This window comes from Acomys minous, assembly GCF_964271855.1.
Source record: "Acomys minous genome assembly, chromosome: 2".
NCBI classification, from domain to species: Eukaryota; Metazoa; Chordata; class Mammalia; order Rodentia; family Muridae; genus Acomys; species Acomys minous.
Genome location: NC_140484.1, coordinates 19,352,020 through 19,370,286, shown reverse-complemented (window position 1 = coordinate 19,370,286; position 18,267 = coordinate 19,352,020). Strand labels below are relative to the sequence as shown.

At 37.2% G+C, this 18,267-nt stretch overlaps 1 protein-coding gene across 6 annotated transcripts in view; it reads left to right on the top strand.

Moving 5' to 3' along the window:
- Positions 1–18,267, top strand: part of LCOR (ligand dependent nuclear receptor corepressor) — a 130,975-nt gene that overhangs the window by 77,944 nt on the left and 34,764 nt on the right. For 4 of the 6 annotated variants that reach the window (XM_084772556.1, XM_084772558.1, XM_084772555.1 and 1 more), the window contains exons 5-7: positions 8,022–8,154; positions 14,908–15,195; positions 18,052–18,145. The exons of 1 other annotated variant lie outside the window; for it this stretch is intronic. In XM_084772556.1, the coding sequence (XP_084628682.1) occupies positions 14,958–15,195; positions 18,052–18,145 (332 nt within the window). In that variant the 5' untranslated portion in view covers positions 8,022–8,154; positions 14,908–14,957. The remainder of the gene's footprint in view (positions 1–8,021; positions 8,155–14,907; positions 15,196–18,051; positions 18,146–18,267) is intronic. One more of the 6 variants, XM_084772557.1, reaches the window with a different exon arrangement.

Here is an 18,267-nt window from a genome sequence, read left to right as displayed (position 1 = left end):
ACAAATAAATAAAATAAGTAAACAGATATCTCTCTGTGGAAGCTGTGGTGTGTCATACAATATACCCATGTGGCCAGACAGCTTTATTTGCATATGTTCATTGCAATGAGTCATTGGTCTGATTCAAGGCCTCTGGCTTCTGTTACACTATCAATATTGGATCCTCAGGGGGACTCCTCTCGGATATCCTGTTGTTGCCCTCTGCCGTGGAGATCCTGCAACTTTGGTTCTGCAGGACCAGATCCTTCTCAGACTACAGCTCTTCAGAGATGGGGCAGATGTGGGGGCGGGCCAACTCAAAGCCGTTGATCTGGGCCTGGATGATACCTGAATTGTTCAGCCTACCAGCTCTCCTGCTTAGGCAGGTGAGGGGCAGGACCATCTCTCCTACTGGATCTCATGTCCTCAGGGTCAACCCTCCTACCCCTCGCTACCAGAGCCAGCTCTACCTTGATGCCTCGGTGAGGTGCAGGGGTGAGGTAGTGAGGGACAGGGGCCATCTCTCACGCGATGCTATATAAATGTTTAGGCACGCATTCTCCTCCATTTTCAATTATTTATCATGGAGTTTAAAAACCCATGAGTTGTTGCAGTAATAATTGTGTGGTTAATTACTCAGTACTATGTGGTTACAATAATTGAGTAGATTTTGGAGACAGACTTGACTATGGGTATGAGCCGACTTACCAGCTTATGTCCTAAAGGAAATAACTCCTAGAAGATAGAAATTCTAGTTTAGACCTTCAGCTTTATTTCTATTTCGTTCTGACTAAAAGCTTTCTTATAATTGAAGTACCCAATGTCATCCATCTGTTCATTTATTCACTTATTTATAGAACAACATCATATGTTTTTATTACTGTTTGCCATACTATATATAATGCATCTATTTGAAATGCACATGTGGTGGAGGAATGTTGTTGATTTTCTGTCACCTGGCTATTCAGCTTTGTTAACCCTATGCTGTATAAACTTTCTTGATTTTTTTTTTTTATTGGTTCTTTGTATTTTGTATATGTATATATAGCAAGGGTATATAAACTCTTTTAAAAACTTTTTTTATTGAGTCTTTGTGAATTTCACATCATACACCCCAATCCTACTCATCTCCCTGTCCCTCTATATCTGTCCTTGCAACCTCTCTAAGTAATGTTTTATTGATGCACCATTGCTGTAAAAAAGTGAGTTTTTCTCCCTAAAACTTAGAGATTAGCTTGTTTCTGCCTTCTGCGTGCTAGGATTAAAGGCGTATACCTCCATGCCTGGCTTGCTATACATTTTTAGACAAGATGTCTAGGAGCAGTTGATAAAATGTATGACTAAACCAGAAAACAAAACAAAATGTATGATTTTGTTTTATTTTTTAATCTTCAGTTTTTGTTCTGGATAAAAGCAAAAGAAACAACTAACTGAAAAAGTGATTTGCACATGTATATGTGTGCACTTAGATTTGGAAGTGTGTTCATTCACATGTGGGTAGAGTACATAGGTATTAATAGAAGTGTATTTTTCAGACTTGACTACCTTAATTTTTTGAGACAGTCTCTCACTGAAACTGGAGTTCACCATTCTGTTGGGCTGGACAGTCTGCCAGCGAGCTCTAGGGATCCATATGTCCCTACCTCTCCAGTGCTGATATTGTGGGTCATACCTGTTTGACTTCTTTCCTGGGTGCTAAGGATCCAAACTCAGATCCTTGTGCTTGCATGACGGTCATTTTACTGATGAAACCTCTCCCCAGCCCCTGGAACTAATTTTAAGATAATCATGTAACATTCCTCAGTTCCCAGCTCTTACACAGAAGCACTGTTGTTCCTCTGACGTAGAAGATAGCCCTTAGGAACAGAGAACTCTTACCACTCTTTCCAGGCTGACAAGGTAGAATAGAATTTGAAAGTTCCTAAAGGGATTATTAAAAAACAAGATCTTTTTGAACAATTCAAAGGAGGCTGGTAGCTCCTTTTTAGTAACAATTGAAATAACATGTGTTAAAAAGTTAACAATAGGCTGGATGGTGGTGGCACATGACTTTAATCCCAACATTTAAGAGACAGAGGCAGGAAGGTCTCTGAGTTCAAGGATAGCCTGTTCTGCAAAGTGAGTTCCATGACATAGAGAAATCCTGTCTCAAAATGCCAAACCAAGCAAACAACAAAAAAGTTAATATTAGCAGAAAAAAAGAAACAGTCAAAGAGAAAAGCCTTCCTGAAATCCACATTTCACATATTAGTGACAGTTTACCCTGTAAAAGGACCTCATTTTTGTTGCAACAGACTTAGCAATATATGTTCCAGTGTATGTCAAAAAAGGTAGAATAATTAACCAGCAGTCACTGGAGGATGACAGCTTGGTGTGTGGCATAAATCTAGGCAGATCAGCTTGTAGTTTAGAGAAGAACAGACTGGAAGAGACACTGAGTAGTTATAACATTGTCATCTAAGAAATGGTATCAGAACCTACTTACCAACTCGATGAGATATTTACTCTTGGCAATTTCAGCACTTTGGAGGTGAAAGGAGAATCTTGTGTGCAAGTTGAACCTGAGCAAATATTGAACCCTGCTTCATACATGGGGAAAACTATGAAATTATGAACACTATGAGTCACTTAAACCCAGACAACATAACTATATGAGGCCATTGCTCATTCTTACTAGGTACATGTGGAACATTCTCTAGGATAGACCATGTATTAGTACATAAGGCAGGTTTTCCCCTGCAGTTCTTGAGGGTTGAACCCAGAGTGTACCAACACGCATGCTATGCAAGCATTCTTAATTGAGCTATACCACAGGTCCATAAATTAGGTTTCAATCATACTAAGTAAGTTTTCTAACAAGGTGGATGAAATTAGAAACCTGTAATATAGGAAATACAGTGAGTTCACAAGCATTGAAATTAAACATTTTTGTTAGTGGATACAAGAACAAATCCCAGAAGAAATTATAGACTAGCTTGATGAACTAAAACAAGGCACATCAAAAGCTGATAATCTAATTATCAGTATAGATACAGTAATTTATAGTTTCAAATATCTACCTAAAAAAGAAAAATCTCAAATCACTATCCCCACCACCTACCTTAAGAAACTTAAAAAAAAAAAAAAACTAAAGCAAACAGGAAAATAAGATTAGCATACACATAAATAGTATAGAAAAGGATTAAGAACAAACAAACAAAACCCAGGGGGCTGGAAAAATGGCTCAGTAGTTAAGATCACTGGCTGTTTTTCCAGAGGACCCACTGTGTTACTCAAGTTCCAAGAGACCCAGTGTCGCCTTTTGCCTTCTGTGGGCACTGCACACATGAAGTGCACAAGACATACAGACAAAACACGTAAAATAAAAAATATTTTTGAAAAAGAGCAAAATTTAAAATTGGTTCTTTGAAAACATTAGCAAGATTGATAAACTGCTAATTAAAGAAAACTGGACTGTGCTGGGTGTGGTGGCACACACCTTTAACCCCAGCGCTCAGGAGGCAGAGGCAGGTGGATCATTGTGAGTTCGAGAACAGCCTGGTCTACGAAGCGAGTCTAGGACAGCAAAGCCCTGTCTCAAAAACAAAACAAAACAAAACAGAAGAAGAAGAAAGAAAGAAAGAAAAAAAAACTGGACTGAACTAATCATGAACGATAATGGGGGGAATTATCTCCAATCTTATGGCAATAAAAGAGCTCGTGTGGGAAAATACTCTGAATAATTTATATTTAAAAAAATTAAATAACTTGATGGGGTAGATTTCTAGAAAGGCATAAGCTACAAAAAATTGATTTATTGAGTAGATCTGTATTGTAAGTTGAATTATGTTCCCCAAAAGTTATGTTAAAAAGGATAGTAAACTGAAAGTACTTACAAGTGTGACATTATTTGGAAATCAGATCTTTGGGGTCTTAATATAGTCAAGTTAAAGTGAAGTGATGCTGGATTGATGTGGTCTCTGAATCCAATGATTTGGTGACTTTATAAGTAAGGTTAGAGGCTTGGAGAGACAGACAACATACAGAGGGAAAGGAACACATAAAGATAGAAGTGGAGGTTTGGTTATGTCACCATTAACCTAGGAATGCTAAGGATTGTCAGCAGGCAGAAGGTAGAAGCAAGTATGAAAGGACTTGTAGAGCCTTCAGAAAGAAAAGAACTCTGTAAACACCATGATTTGGACATGTGGACTCCAGGACTGTTTGAGACTAAACCTCTACTGTTTGAGCCTTACAGTGATACATTAAAGTGACCCTAGGAAATGAGTTCAATCTAGAACAGATGAAGAGATTGAATTGGCAATTAAAAAAAAAAAAGCAAACACAACTACAGTTGGGGGCTGGAAAAATGACACAGAAGTTGAGAGCACTGGTTGTTCTCTCAGAAGGCTCAGATTTGGTTCCCAGAACTCACATAGTAGTTCATAACCTGCAACTCCAGAGCCAAAAGATGTGATGCTTTTTAAGTTTCGTGGGCACTAGGAACATGCTTGCATGTTGGCATACATTCATACAGACAAAATCCTAAAACAAAGAAAACAGAACAACAATTCTTAAAGGAAAACATGGCTTCTGTTTTGCCAGATATTTAAAGTATTAATAATAATTCTTATTTGTTTTTGTGGTTTTTGGTTTTCTGAGACAGGGTTTTTTTTGTGTAATCATTCTGATTGTCCTGGAACTCTCTTTGTAGACCAGGCTGGCCTCAGACTCAGAGAGATCCTCCTGCCTCTGCCTCCTGAGTGCTGGGATTAATGTCATGGCCCTCTTGTTTTGTTTTTTGAAATAGGGTTTCTTTGTGTAGCCCTGGCTGTCCTGGGATCACTCTGTAGATTAAGCTGGCCTTGAACTCACAGAAATCCACCTGCCTCTGCCTCCCAGAATTAAAGCCATGTGCCACCTTAATACTAGTGCACCAGCTTAATACTAGTTCTTAACTAACTTTTCCAAGTTACGAGAGAGAAGACGTTCTTGTTAGAAGTGTGCTGTTATCCATACCAAACCAGGCAGAAGCATCACTGAAGACTATAGAACACTATCAGTTAGGAATACCAATGTGAAAGGTCCTCAGCATCTAACAGCATATAAAAGCTCAAATATATCATGACCTAATAAGATGTACCTCAGGGCTGGAAGGTTGGTTTAATACCCCAAGATCAATTCATGGAATATAATGTATTACTAAAATAAATGGCAAAAGTCATGCATTTGTCTCAGTAGATAACTAAATATGTAACCAAAACACTTTTTTTATTTTAAAAGCCAGAAATAAAAGGAATTTTTTTAACAACTTGCCACAAAAGCACCATCATACTTAATATCAAAAGGCTGAGAACAGCTTCTTCCTAAGATGAGGAAAGCTCAGTAATACCTGTGCTCAATACTTTTCTGTTCAACTTTGTTTTAGGATGTTCTAACTAGTGTACTTTGACAAAAACAATACCATCTAAATATGGGACAGGGAAGCAGAAGTAAAACTTAATGAGATATATATATGTGTATATGTATATGTATATGTGTGTATATATATATATATATATATATATATACATATATATATATATATATAATTTTAAGTTGTGTTTTTGATGTCTATATGTATGTATCAGTGTTTCACCTCCATGTTTGTGTACTACTTCCATGCCTAGAATTACCCCAGGGAATCTGACATCCTCTTCTGGTTTCCCTGTGTACACATATACACATGTACCCACCTTTTTAAAAAGGAAGAGAAGGAGAGCTGGACATACAGCTGAGTGATAGAGCATTTGCTTGGTGTGTTCATGATCCCTGTGTTAGATCCTCTGTACTACTAAAACGTAGATGCACACATGCACGCAAATACTTAAGTGCTGCTAACAGTAGCATTAATGAAGTATTGAGGAAACTCATAGACTGGAGAGAAAACGCTTTATATACATAATAGTAGACAGAATATATTTTTTAAAAAAACTCTTAATAATAACAGTCTAATTTAAAAGTGAGCAGATTCTCTGCATCGTCAAAGAAGTATGAGATGACCAAAGAGCACAGAAAAGGCTTGACATCAAGAATGTATTAACCTAAACCAAAGTGTCTTAGGGTTTCTGTTCCTGTGAAGAGGCACTCATGACCAAGGCAACCCTTATAAAAACAAACGTTTGTTGAGACTGGCTTACACTTTCAGAGGATTAGTCCATTATCATCATGGGAGGAAGCCTGGCAGAGTGCAGACAGACACGGTGCTAGAGCAGTCCAGACAGAGTTCTGCATCGTGGTCTGAAGGCAGCCAGGAAGAGACTGTATTTTACAGGCAGCCAAAAGAAGATGCTCTTCTGTACTGGGTGGAGCTTGAGCATAGGAGACCCCCAAATCCCACCCCAACAGTGACACACTTTATCCAGCAAGACCACACCTACTCCAGCAAGGGTATACCTGTTAATAGTGTCACTGCCTGTGGGCCAGGCATTCTGAAACATGAGTCTGTGGCGGCAGACCTATTCTGACCACCACAAAATGCATGGCACACATAGCACTCTTTTCTTAGGATGGATAATTAAAAAAAAAAATACTCATGACTATCTAAGTTCATGGGAGAACTTAGAAACTTTATACATTTTTAAAAAAAGATTTATTTATTTATGTATATGAGTGCTCCATTTGCATGTATGTCTACCTGACAGAAGAGGGCATCAGGTCTATTATAGGTGGTTGTGAGCCACCATGTAGGTGCTGGAAATTGAACTTGGGACCTCTGGAAGAACAGCCAGTGTTCTTAACTGCTGATTCATCTCTCCAGCCCACTCTATACATTTTCATTGTGAGTATAAGTACAACTGCTTTGACACTTAAGTACTAAACGTAGTTAACATATGACTCCCAAATTACCTCTTAACTATGTAGCTAAGAAAATGAAAATAGACATCCACACAAAACTTGTGCAGTTAATGCTCTCATTACTCGTGTGACAGTGGAGAAGTAGAACTGCCCAATAGTTATCAGCTGTTGAATGGATAAAATATGGTGTAGCCATAAAATGGAGTGTTCATTTTTCAGGAAAAGTAGATACTGACACCAGCTATGATATAGATAAACCTTGAAACTCTATTCTAGGAGAAAATGTCACTGCCTCTCAAAAAAAAAAAATGGCTCCATTTAGATGAAATGGCCACAGTAGGCATATCTTCAGAGGTAAATAAAGTTAACTGGCTTCTTAGGGCCAGGTGCAAGTTGGAGGATGGAGGTTGAATGTTAAAGGCATACAAATATTCACATTGTGATGGTGGCAATTTATAGATGTGAATCAAATCTATTATAGGTTTTTACATTAGATGGATGAGTTGTATCATTGAATTATATCCTGATGAAATTGTATAAATGTGAAACAAATAAGAATGATGATAATTCTAATGGGAAAATCAATAGAAGGTGGTTCAAATATTAGTGGGTGTCTTTTATTTAAATCTTTGAAAAAAAATTTTTAAGTAGTTTGTGGTGAAAGTAAATGTATGGGTTTGTATACTACAGTGATGTGGAAGAAATAGGAGCACAAGACTTGAAGGATGCTTTAAAAAGGCACATTGTGCATTCTCTATCTTACTTTCTGTTGCCACCATCATTGTTCTGGTCCCCTGTTTACTTGTGAGAGGCAAGGGTAGAAATAAGTGCAGAGCACTATCAGCTTACTGCAGTGTCCCTGCAGCCTGGAAGTAATGTTGGGAGTCTCTGGGATAAGTCAATTGCAGCATTTTGGAACCTTTTAATCCCCATCTTACATACATGCTATAATTTAAAATACTGAAATATATTTGGAACAGAAAGTGTGTAATTTCATTTCACATTTAACAATCCAGTAAAGATCTGAGAGCTACCATTACAATACAGTTATCTAGAAAAGAATTTAAGTTTTATGTATTTAAACAGATTTAAAGTTTTTAAATATTTTAATTGTGTTATACTTGTTTGTGTTATTGGCTAATAGCACTTGCCTTTATGCATCTGTACTTTGGATTTTTGAATGGGGAGAGACTTTTGTACAAACATTTCACACACTATTTTTGCAGGGACAATTAGTCGGTCTGGATGAGCCAGCTTCCGGAGCTGGGCAAGAAGCTTTGCTTAAACAAGAGCACGCAAAAGTCACTCGACTCCAGAGACAAGCAGAAGAGTTCCTCAATGCAGTCTTTTATAGAAAAGGTTGGTTTCGGTGGCAAATGACACAGTGTCTGCTTGTCTTACTAATTTCCTTAATTTCATATCATTTTAAGTTACTCTTAAAATAATTCCTTATTCTTTTATCACATTCAGCTTAGAATAATATTAAAACAACTCATTGCCCTTTTTAATTTTGAAGTGGGAGTGAGTTTTAGTTAAATAGTTCAGAAATTTATTGTGGAACTACAGTTTGTTAGACAAGTTTTAGAAAAATAAATGCTCTGTTTAAATCCTTAATAGCTATAAAACCAGCTATGTAAGTTGAAATTTTGACCTGAAATTTCATTTGAAGTGAAAATGAAGTTGAATCTTACAGTTGTGTTTATAAGCACTGGTGTCTTTTAAAATATATTTATTTTTAGCTGGGCGGTGGTGGCGCACGCCTTTAATCCCAGTACTTGGGAGGCAGAGGCAGGCGGATCTCTGTGAGTTTGAGGCCAGCCCTGTCTACAAAGCAAGTCCAGGACAGAGAAAAACCCTGTCTCGAAAAACCAAAAAAACAAAAACAAAAATAAAATATATTTATTTTTATTGTATACGTGTGAGTATTTTGCCTGTGTGTATGTATGTGCAACATGTGCGTGCATGTTGGTCAGAAGAAGGCATCAGATCCCCTCTAACTGGAGTTAAGTTGTGAGCCATTACAGGGATGTTGGGAACTGAATCTGGATCCTCTCTGAAAGCAACAAGTACTTCCAATCTCAGAGCCATTGCTCTAACCCCACTGACAAAATCTCATTTTACTGACTTTTTTTTTTTAAATAGCTTTCTCTAGGTTTCCCAGTACATCTTTTTCCTTAAGGAAGCTTGTTTTGTATTGGTTTTGAAAAGCAGAAAAATCTCTCTAGTAGTCTTATCCAACCTGTGGCTCTCAAGCCACATGCAGCAGAGGATAGCTATGAATATAACGTAATACAAAATTGTAAGCATAGTTAGGACATAATGATATTCTAAAAATGATTGCAATTGATAACGATGATGTTATGTTGCAGTGTCAAAAAGAGACATCAGTTTTGAGGCTTAGGGATTCTTAGAGACAAATCTTCTGTTTTCATTTATTTCACATGTGACTTTTTGTGTGTGTGCACGTGCGTGTGCACGTTCATGCCACATGTGCTTGCTGTTCTTGAAGGTTAGTAGAAGGTATTGGATACCTTGGAAATGAAGTTGTAGATACTTGTGAGTTACCATGTGGGTGCTGGAAAATCCCAGTCCCCTGCAAGAACAAATACTCTAACTGCTTAGCCATCTTTCCGACTCCTTCCGTCCCACCCTCCCTCTATCTCTCCCACCCTCCCTCCCTCCCTCCCTCTATTGTTGTTGTCATTGTCATCATCCCTACCCCTAACCCCACATGCAGAGTCTCATTATGCAGCTCTGACTATTCTAGAATTCATAGAAGTCTGCCTGCCTCTGCCTCACTACACCCAGCATCAATTCTTTTCTTTATTCACATAACTTTTTTATTATCTTGTTTTAATTAGTGAAGAGTTATAAAAATTTTTTCCCCTTTGAGATAGAATCTTATTGTATATCATTGGCTAACAGATTTACAGAAGATCATCCTGCCTCTGCCTCCCAAATAACTAAGATGTAAAGTTGTGTGCCCCTATGTTAATAAATTCTTCCTAAATGAATTTCAGTTTCTTAATTACACATTCCCTCTATTGCTAAGATAAAGATAATTACACGTTTCTAAAATATTTTCTACAAGGTAGACATAGTAGTGCACACTTGTGACCTGTGCAGGTCGGAAGCTGGGATGGGGGATTCTTGCGTATTAGGCCAGCAAGCTCTGACAGGAAAAGAGGAGCTCTTCGTGCTGCTGATTATCTTGGGTACAGTTAACCCGCAGCAGCCACGCAGCCCATCTGCTTTTGTGCACTCACATGTCCTGTGCTACTTCATACTTCTCACTGCTCCAGAGATGCCCTTGCTCCCTTCAAGCTTGACTGCACCAGAATGAAGACAGATTCTAATGTTTGGTTATTGTTGGATGCAGCTGCTCTGCTCGGTGTGGCCTATAAGCTGAGGAGTCTTTAACTAGGTTTGTTGTTTGAAGGAAAATACATGTTTTTGTTTCTTCCATTAGATTCCTAGGCAATCAAGTTTTTAAATATGCCACCACTTTCCTGTTAATATTCATTGGCACCTAAATCTTCAAAATGAGTCTTTTAAGCACACTTTATCAGATTAAGTGCCCCAAGGTGCAAAATTATGTTTATTAAAAGGTAATTTTATGAGTTTTATGAATATTTGGTTTTAATAAAGGAATTCACACTCCCAGGTATGGTATTACACTTCTTTAGTCTTAACAGGCCAGTCTCAGAGTTCCTGCCACTCTTTTCTGCATAATGACTTCCATTGCAGTCAGGGTTACATAGTGAGACCCTGTCTCAAAAAATGGTGGGGACATTCACATTTAAGGTATGAGCTATTATTATCTAAACATGTTTATGATTTCCCCCACTAGAATATACATGAGTCTGTACATTGTTTTAGCAAGGTTTTTAAACTAACTATAGGAAGCCTTTGTCTCCCCATGTACACTTCCTACCTGTTCCTTGGTAAGGGATCGTTGACAGTTAATCACGACAGATTACTTGAGTGACATTCTGCCCTATTTAGTTTTGAGTTCCGTGTCTTTGCCCTAGAAGAATAACTTCTGTCAAAGTTCTAATAAACTGTTGGGTTCATAATGTTTACAGTAAGAATTCTTACCTTAGAATTGGTTGCAGAATTTAAAGAGATGGAGTTTGCACTGGACTTTATATATTGGCTGTACATTGGTGTGAGGTGCTTATTAGAAAAAGGAGTTGTTACTTTGGAATTGGAAGTTTTCTTCGTTTTAGATCGTAGTATTGTTACTTTATAGATATTTTATTAATCTTTGTGAAAATATCTCAGCTACACATTTGCATGCTATAATGGGAAAATGGGCATTGTCTTGGGAGATGACTGTTGATTTTTTTTTTTCTTCCCTGAAGAGAGTAGTTTATATAATGATGCAAGTTAGCTTTCTCGATTCTAAATGATAAAAAGTGAAAGTGTTTTAAGTTTCACATTTTGGAGTCTTTGTGTGGACTTTACCAGTTGAGAGCCCTAATCTGAAAACCTCAGATTCAAACATTTTTTTTTAGTCTTGTGTCAACACTTAATAGATTGGAATTTCAGATCCCTTTTGTGCTTCAGATTTTCATGTTTGGCATACTTAGCCTTTAATATCGGTGCTTGGACAAACCTTTAGTTTGTCCAAAGGTTATAAATTTTAAGTAATTATGTAGGAGTTTTGTACAGCTAAGTAGTATTAGATGTGGCAATAAAGTGGGCTTTTTTGATAGGGCCTACAGAACAAATTCTAAGAAGAGCACTAGGCCTATCACAGTTATCACAGTCACATTCTCTTCAGCTGCTTTGTTACCTGTATTAGAAGCTTTGATAGTTCTGCCACATGTGGTAATCTCAGCATTGGGGAGGAGGCAAAGGCAAATGGATCTCTCCGAGTTCAAGGCCAGACTGCTCTACATAGAGAGCTCCAAGCCAGCCAGGACACACACACACACACACACACACACACACACACACATACACTCACTCTCTCACTCACACTCACTCTCTCTCTCACACACACACAGTGTGTGTGTGTGTGTAGAGGGAGGACCCTCTCTCAAAGAAAGATTTATTTAATATTTATCTTTTGGCGGCAGGGGTGTGTGTGTGCCTCGAGACAAGGTTTCTTTGTATAGCCTTGGCTGTCCTGGACTCCCTTGTAGACCAGGCTGGCCTCAAACTCAACAGAGATCCCCCTTGCCTCTGCCTCCCTGAGTATTGGGATTAAATGTGAGCCCCACCATGTTTTTGAAAATAGTATTTGCATTTTGAAATGTTACTGTCTGTGCTGTAACAGGGGGGTTGGTTGATTCGTTGGGATAAAAGATGTGTCACCACATCGTGCTGTGCTGTGTTATGCAGTGACAGTTGCATATTTTTTCTATATGTTTTCTCCCCACTGTATAATTTCTTTTACTTGACCCATTTGGGCATGACCATAATTACAGAATACTTTAAGTAAATCAAAGAATAAATGCATTCACGGAACGCTTAGAAGATAGAGAACTTTAAATGGTAGCAGTGTTAGTCATACACATTGGATATTTTGTCTCATGATTGTGGTGTTCATTCAATATAGGGACAAGATCTAATACTGGCTTTTAAACACCCCAGGTAGAGCTTGGCGTGGTGGTGCAGAGGCAGAGGCACAGGCAGAGACAGGCGGATCTCTGAATTGAAGGCCAGTCTGGTCTACAAAGTGAGTCCAGGGTAGCCAGGGCTATACAAAGAAACCCTGACTCAAACACACACACACACACACGTGCACACACACAGGTAGAACTTAATAGTTCTTATTGTAAAATCATTTACTCATCACAAAGCTCTTTAGTAGTTATTAATTAACACAGAAATCCTATAAACTACTATGTGATACCATGGATTTGGAAAATTTTCTCTTTATTAAATATTCTCCTGCTCTCCATGAATTAAAACTTACTGCTAATATATTGAGGTTTTATATATTCTTCCATATGGAGATTATATGTTATATAGGGGAAATAGGTCTTAATTGTGAAATTGATAACTATTAACAAGAAAATTCAGAAGCCAAGTGTGATGGCACATGCCTTTAATCCTGGGTGGTGTAAGTAGGCAGATCGATGAGTTCCAGACCAGCTTGGTCTACACAGTGAGTTACAGGCCAACCAAGGCTAAATAGTGAAACTCTTTCTCAAACAAGCAAGCAAACAAACAAACCAAAAAACCCAAGTAAATAAGATTGCCAGTGTTAGGGCCTGGAGAGATGGCTCAGCAGTTGAGAGCTCTTGCAGATGATGTGGAGTCAGTTTTTGGCATATGTACAGCCGGTAAAACCACTTGTAACTCTACTTCCAGAAGATCTTACGCCATCTCTGACCTTACAGGCATCAGACATTGGTATAATTTTTATTTATTTGTGTTAATTTATTTTAATGTACACTTAACATACACATATGCAGGTATTCACATGTTAAATGTCGGAATGTCGGAAGGGCTATCTAGATGGTTCAGTGGGTATAAGGGTGCTTTTGCCATCAAGCCTGACAACGTAACTTGGATCCCCAGGACTCCCATGATGAAAGGAAAGAGTTTGACTTCCTGCAGGTTATCCTCTGACCCCCATAGGCAGCATGCCACCAGTGACGACACACACATACACTGGGAAATTGAATGGATAAAAATATATTAAAGGCACTATATGGCTCAAGTTTTATTAAAACATGATAAAAAACATTGCAGTTGGTTGTACAAACAATCTATAGAATTAAAAATGCCACTTCATAAGCATTATTTGGTACTAGATATTGGTCTTTGGGATCTGTTAGGAGCCTTTTGGGGTTTCGATTGTTTCTTCTTATTGTGGAGGTTTTGATATTTTAGTAGTAATTTAAAAAACCAGATTATAACTTCATAAACCAACCTCTAAAGTTCCTCACTTTTCCAAATTATTATGAACATTTATTTGCTTTTTCTAGCTCATTTAACAAGTAAGGAAACTAAAGTTTTTTGAGAACTCTTGAAAAGACCTTGGTGAGGCCTTGGGGAATTAAATTTACCAATAGAACATTAAGGTGGTCAGAGGAAGAATTATAAACAAGTTTTATCAGTAATCTCTTGTACAAGTTTAGGTCACATTTTTCTTCTCTTAAAGATATTAGTTGGTAATTGGTTTGATTGTTATATTTATTACTCAAATAAATTGAACAGATGCTTTACACCAGATTAGGGATGCAGAAATCACCAGATGCAGCCTCAGAGTGAGTATGGAAATGTGAGGGTAGCAGTCTTATTCAGATCCTTTCTCCTGTCACCTTAACCCCATCGGAACTTGAAGATCCTTTCTAGTTCTAAGAGTCAGTGAATTCTTGTGCTGTTCATTTTGAATGAACATTGTCAAAACTTAGATTACTTAGGCACTTACTTCATTATTTTCGTAGCTATTTTCTAAATGTAGGTGGGTTATACTTAAAGAGCTCATGGAAAATACATGGTCTTCAGCTTTTGAAATGTGATATTTAAACTCCTAGCTAGGAGTTCTAAAACCATGGCTCACAGACCACCAGCAGCTGACAGCTGGGTGGTAACACCATTTCTCCCTCAAGCTGCTCAATCAGAAATCAGCACCCAGCAGTCATTCTTTACATGGATCTTGAAATTAAGTCCTGGATCCTAAAGTTAAGTGCCTTTCATGTCTTGTATTCCTTTACTCATTAACAAGAAGCAAATTAAGCACTCATAAATTCAATAACCCATACTTGCAGAATGTGAGGAGATAGATAAATAAGGGGAAATCGAAGGAAAGCTTGACATCCTCTATAGATGTTGACTGTAACTGTTTCCTAAGAAAAGGCGTAGGTAGTTCCATATCAGGTAAGTGATTCTTACCCAGAGGACACCGTTTCGTATCCCTTTATTTAACTTATAACCTAGGAGTGAAATGTTTAGAAATATTTATGAACCTTTTATTTTCAATGTTTACAATTCAAATGCTTACCAATTAAGAATATAAATCAAATGTTAGGATACTAGGTTTTTAAGAAAAACTAAAGTGAAGTTTCATGTTTCTTGAAAGCTGTCTTTTTTTTTTTTTCTTTTCTTTAGTTTACTGTCCCACTTTAAAAGTAAATAAATCTTTGTTTACAGACAGTCCCTGGGTCTCCGACCCCAATATCCCCCTAGTGGCCCGTGAGATCATGCAGCGAATGATCCAACAATTTGCTGCTGAATATACCTCAAAAAATAGCTCTACTCAGGACCCCAGCCAGCCCAATAGCACAAAGAACCAAAGCCTGCCGAAAGCACCTCCAGTCGCCACCTCCCCCACGGCTGCAACTGCTCAGAACCCTGTGCTCAGCAGACTTCTCATGGCTGACCAAGACTCACCTCTGGACCTTACTGTCAGAAAGTCTCAGTCAGAACCTAGCGAACAAGGTATGGTTTGATGACATGGACTTCTCTACCAAATCAGAAGACTTTAATTTGGGGAGGAAAAAGATTAGAAATAAAGCACCAGTAACAAGAATAAAATAGAAAATAATGTGATTCTAGCAACATAGTGAGACTTTGTCTCTTAAAATAAAAACAATGTCTTTATTAAATTGTTCTGACTGTCCAGTGATAGAAAAGTACAGATAGCATTGTTATAGCTTTACCTATCAATCAGTACACAGTGATCATGAAGGATACACCACACAGCAAAGTCAGGGAGTCATTATTAAACTTTCAGTTAACATGAGAACAGTATGAGCATTTTCACTTTCTAAAATAACATATCAGACTCTTAAAACTATAAAAAGGAAAGTTTCTTCATTACCCTCGGTACTCCAGTACCAGCATCTGAGAAACATCCTTTGCATGGAAGTTACACTCTTCAAATGAGATAAGTAAAAATCTGTATTGTAATTTCAAAAGAGTACCAGGCTAGGTGTTAATTGTAAATTTTATTAGTATTATAAATAAAAGTAGAGTATACTTGAGGTTGTTAAATACTGTATATACACATGTACTAAATTAAGGAAGTAACTTGAAGATATATCCAAAATAAGTATTATTAAGGATCTAAATCAGTGGAAACATTGAGGTTGTGGATTTTGTTCAGATATTTCTTGCGTTTCTGAAGTGTATTTAAGTAGATTAAATCCTTGCTGCTCTGTGTTCTCACAAAGTGTTGTCAGCATCTTTGCAACCAAGGCACTTTTTAACTTCCACAAGTGATTATAATTACTGATGCCTTAGGGAAAAGATCTTAGTTACGGTCTTCAAAACTTAAGAACAGCAGAAAAGGTACACTATGTATGGATTTATTGGTAAGAAATACATCTTGATTTTAGAAAGAAAAAATAATTTTTTAAAAAGAACTTTTTTCTTATTTTAAGTAATGTCTAAAGATGTTCCCTATAATGGACTGTTGTTAATTACTTAGTCATTATGTATGTGAGTAGGCTTTCTTCTTTTTCTCCCTGTTTGGGGAACAGTAAACAAAATACCTTCTTTGAGAGCAGACCATACCGGAGCCCTACTAGCCCTCTCTCTTCACATTGACCAGTGTACCTCTGGTTACTATACTTAGAAGGTTGTGTCTTTTTTGGTTTGTTTGTTTGTTTGTTTGTTTTGAGACAGTTTCTCTGTGTAGTCCTGGCTATTCTGGAACTCACTTTGTAGACCAGGCTGGGATTAAAGGCTTGCACCACCACCACCTGGCAGTTTTCTGTTTTATTGAGAATTGTTTTGTTTTTTGGTTTTGTGGCTTTTTTTAAACCACAAATTGTCATTTTCACTAAAAATCTCTTGGCTCTAGATGCTGCATCAAAAGCTTCCAGATCATAAAAGAGTGGCAGCATAGAGTGTATGTATAATGTTAATAATGGAGGCTTATAGTGACTATTTTGGGTTAAAAATATCTAAGCACTGCATTTACATTTTAGATCTCCTCTTGGGTATTAGATATTTAATAGGGTGGTACTTGGTTCTTTAACAGAACAGTTAGGTTTATAGAGGTTTTAGTGACTTCTCAAAGCAAAACTTTATATGAGGTTAGGTCTTTTAATTTTAGAGCATTAATTGCGTACTTCTAATGACTTGAAATGGGGAGTTGCAGTGTCATCAGATTTAAGTTGTTAGTAGATCCTGTCCAGGATTTTATTTTTGGCACAGACCCCAAGCCCTTCCTGCTGCCCAGTTAGAAGTCAGACCAGAAGCTCTGGTTTACCCTTCTTGACTGGGTAGAATGGCAACTTTGAAAGTTGTCCATCTATAAAAGGAAACTAGGGGCTGGAGAGATGGCTTAGAGGTTAAGAACACTGGCTGCTCTTCCAGAGGTCCTGAGTTCAATTCCCAGCAATCACATGGTGGCTCACAACCATCTATAGTAAAATCTGGTGCCCTCTTTTGGCATGCACGCACATATGCTGGCGGGATACTATATAAATAATAAATAAATAAATAAATCTTTTAAAAAAAATAAAAGAAAGTTAGTTAACTTGAGGAAAAATGTCTTTAATTTTACATATTAATAACTCAAATTCGTGATTCATCTCATTTTTAGGTTAACACTTCCATGCTGTTATATTTCATCTTCTTTTTTTCCTCTAAATTTGAACACCATTTTAAAATACTTTAATTTTTTAAAAAATTTTTTTTCCTAACAAAATTTAGCAATTGAAATGTGAATTTTCAGGGTCTTAAAAGATTTAATTCAAATACACATATTTCTTATATCAAAAGAATAGTTCAAATATATATATATAGATTAAAAGCTATTAAGTGATTCATCCTTCAGATTATCTTGTATATACATGAAATATAATCAGGTCATTTAAAAATAATTTCCTGATTATAAATTTTCCACATTGGAGTTTCATGTACTTTTGGAGTTCACAGTACATAGATCTTGGGGAATTTGGTTATGTGTGTTTTAAAAATATATTCATACGTTTGAATAATGCCTTAGGAAATGAAGTGTAATAATTCTAGTGCAGAACCCATGCTGTGTAACTGGTGTTCCCAATATCTCAGTATATCTCAGCATCTTCTACAGTATGTTAACTTTCTTGGCCCTGTTGACAAGATTATTCGCCCTGAGAAATATACTTATATTACATATATAGCAATAAAACGTGCTTTGCTTAATTTATATTTCTTTGGGAAAAACCTGCTTCAATTTTTTATTTTTAATTTAATACCTCAGTATGACAAATGTTGCATAGGCTTATTTTCTATTTCTTAGTATATCCAATTCACATTTGCTTCAGTTCTTAATATCCTCGGGTATTTCTTTGTGTTTTACAGACGGCGTACTTGATTTATCTACTAAGAAAAGTCCATGTGCTAGCAGCACTTCCCTGAGCCATTCTCCAGGCTGCTCCAGTACTCAAGGGAACGGGTAAGGGAAACCATTTATAGCTGTCCACGCTTTAATATAGATAATTCATCAAAGACTAATCAGCTACTTTCCCTGAGTGTTATAAAAACTTACTCTTCAGATTAGCAGACTTACAAGTGAGC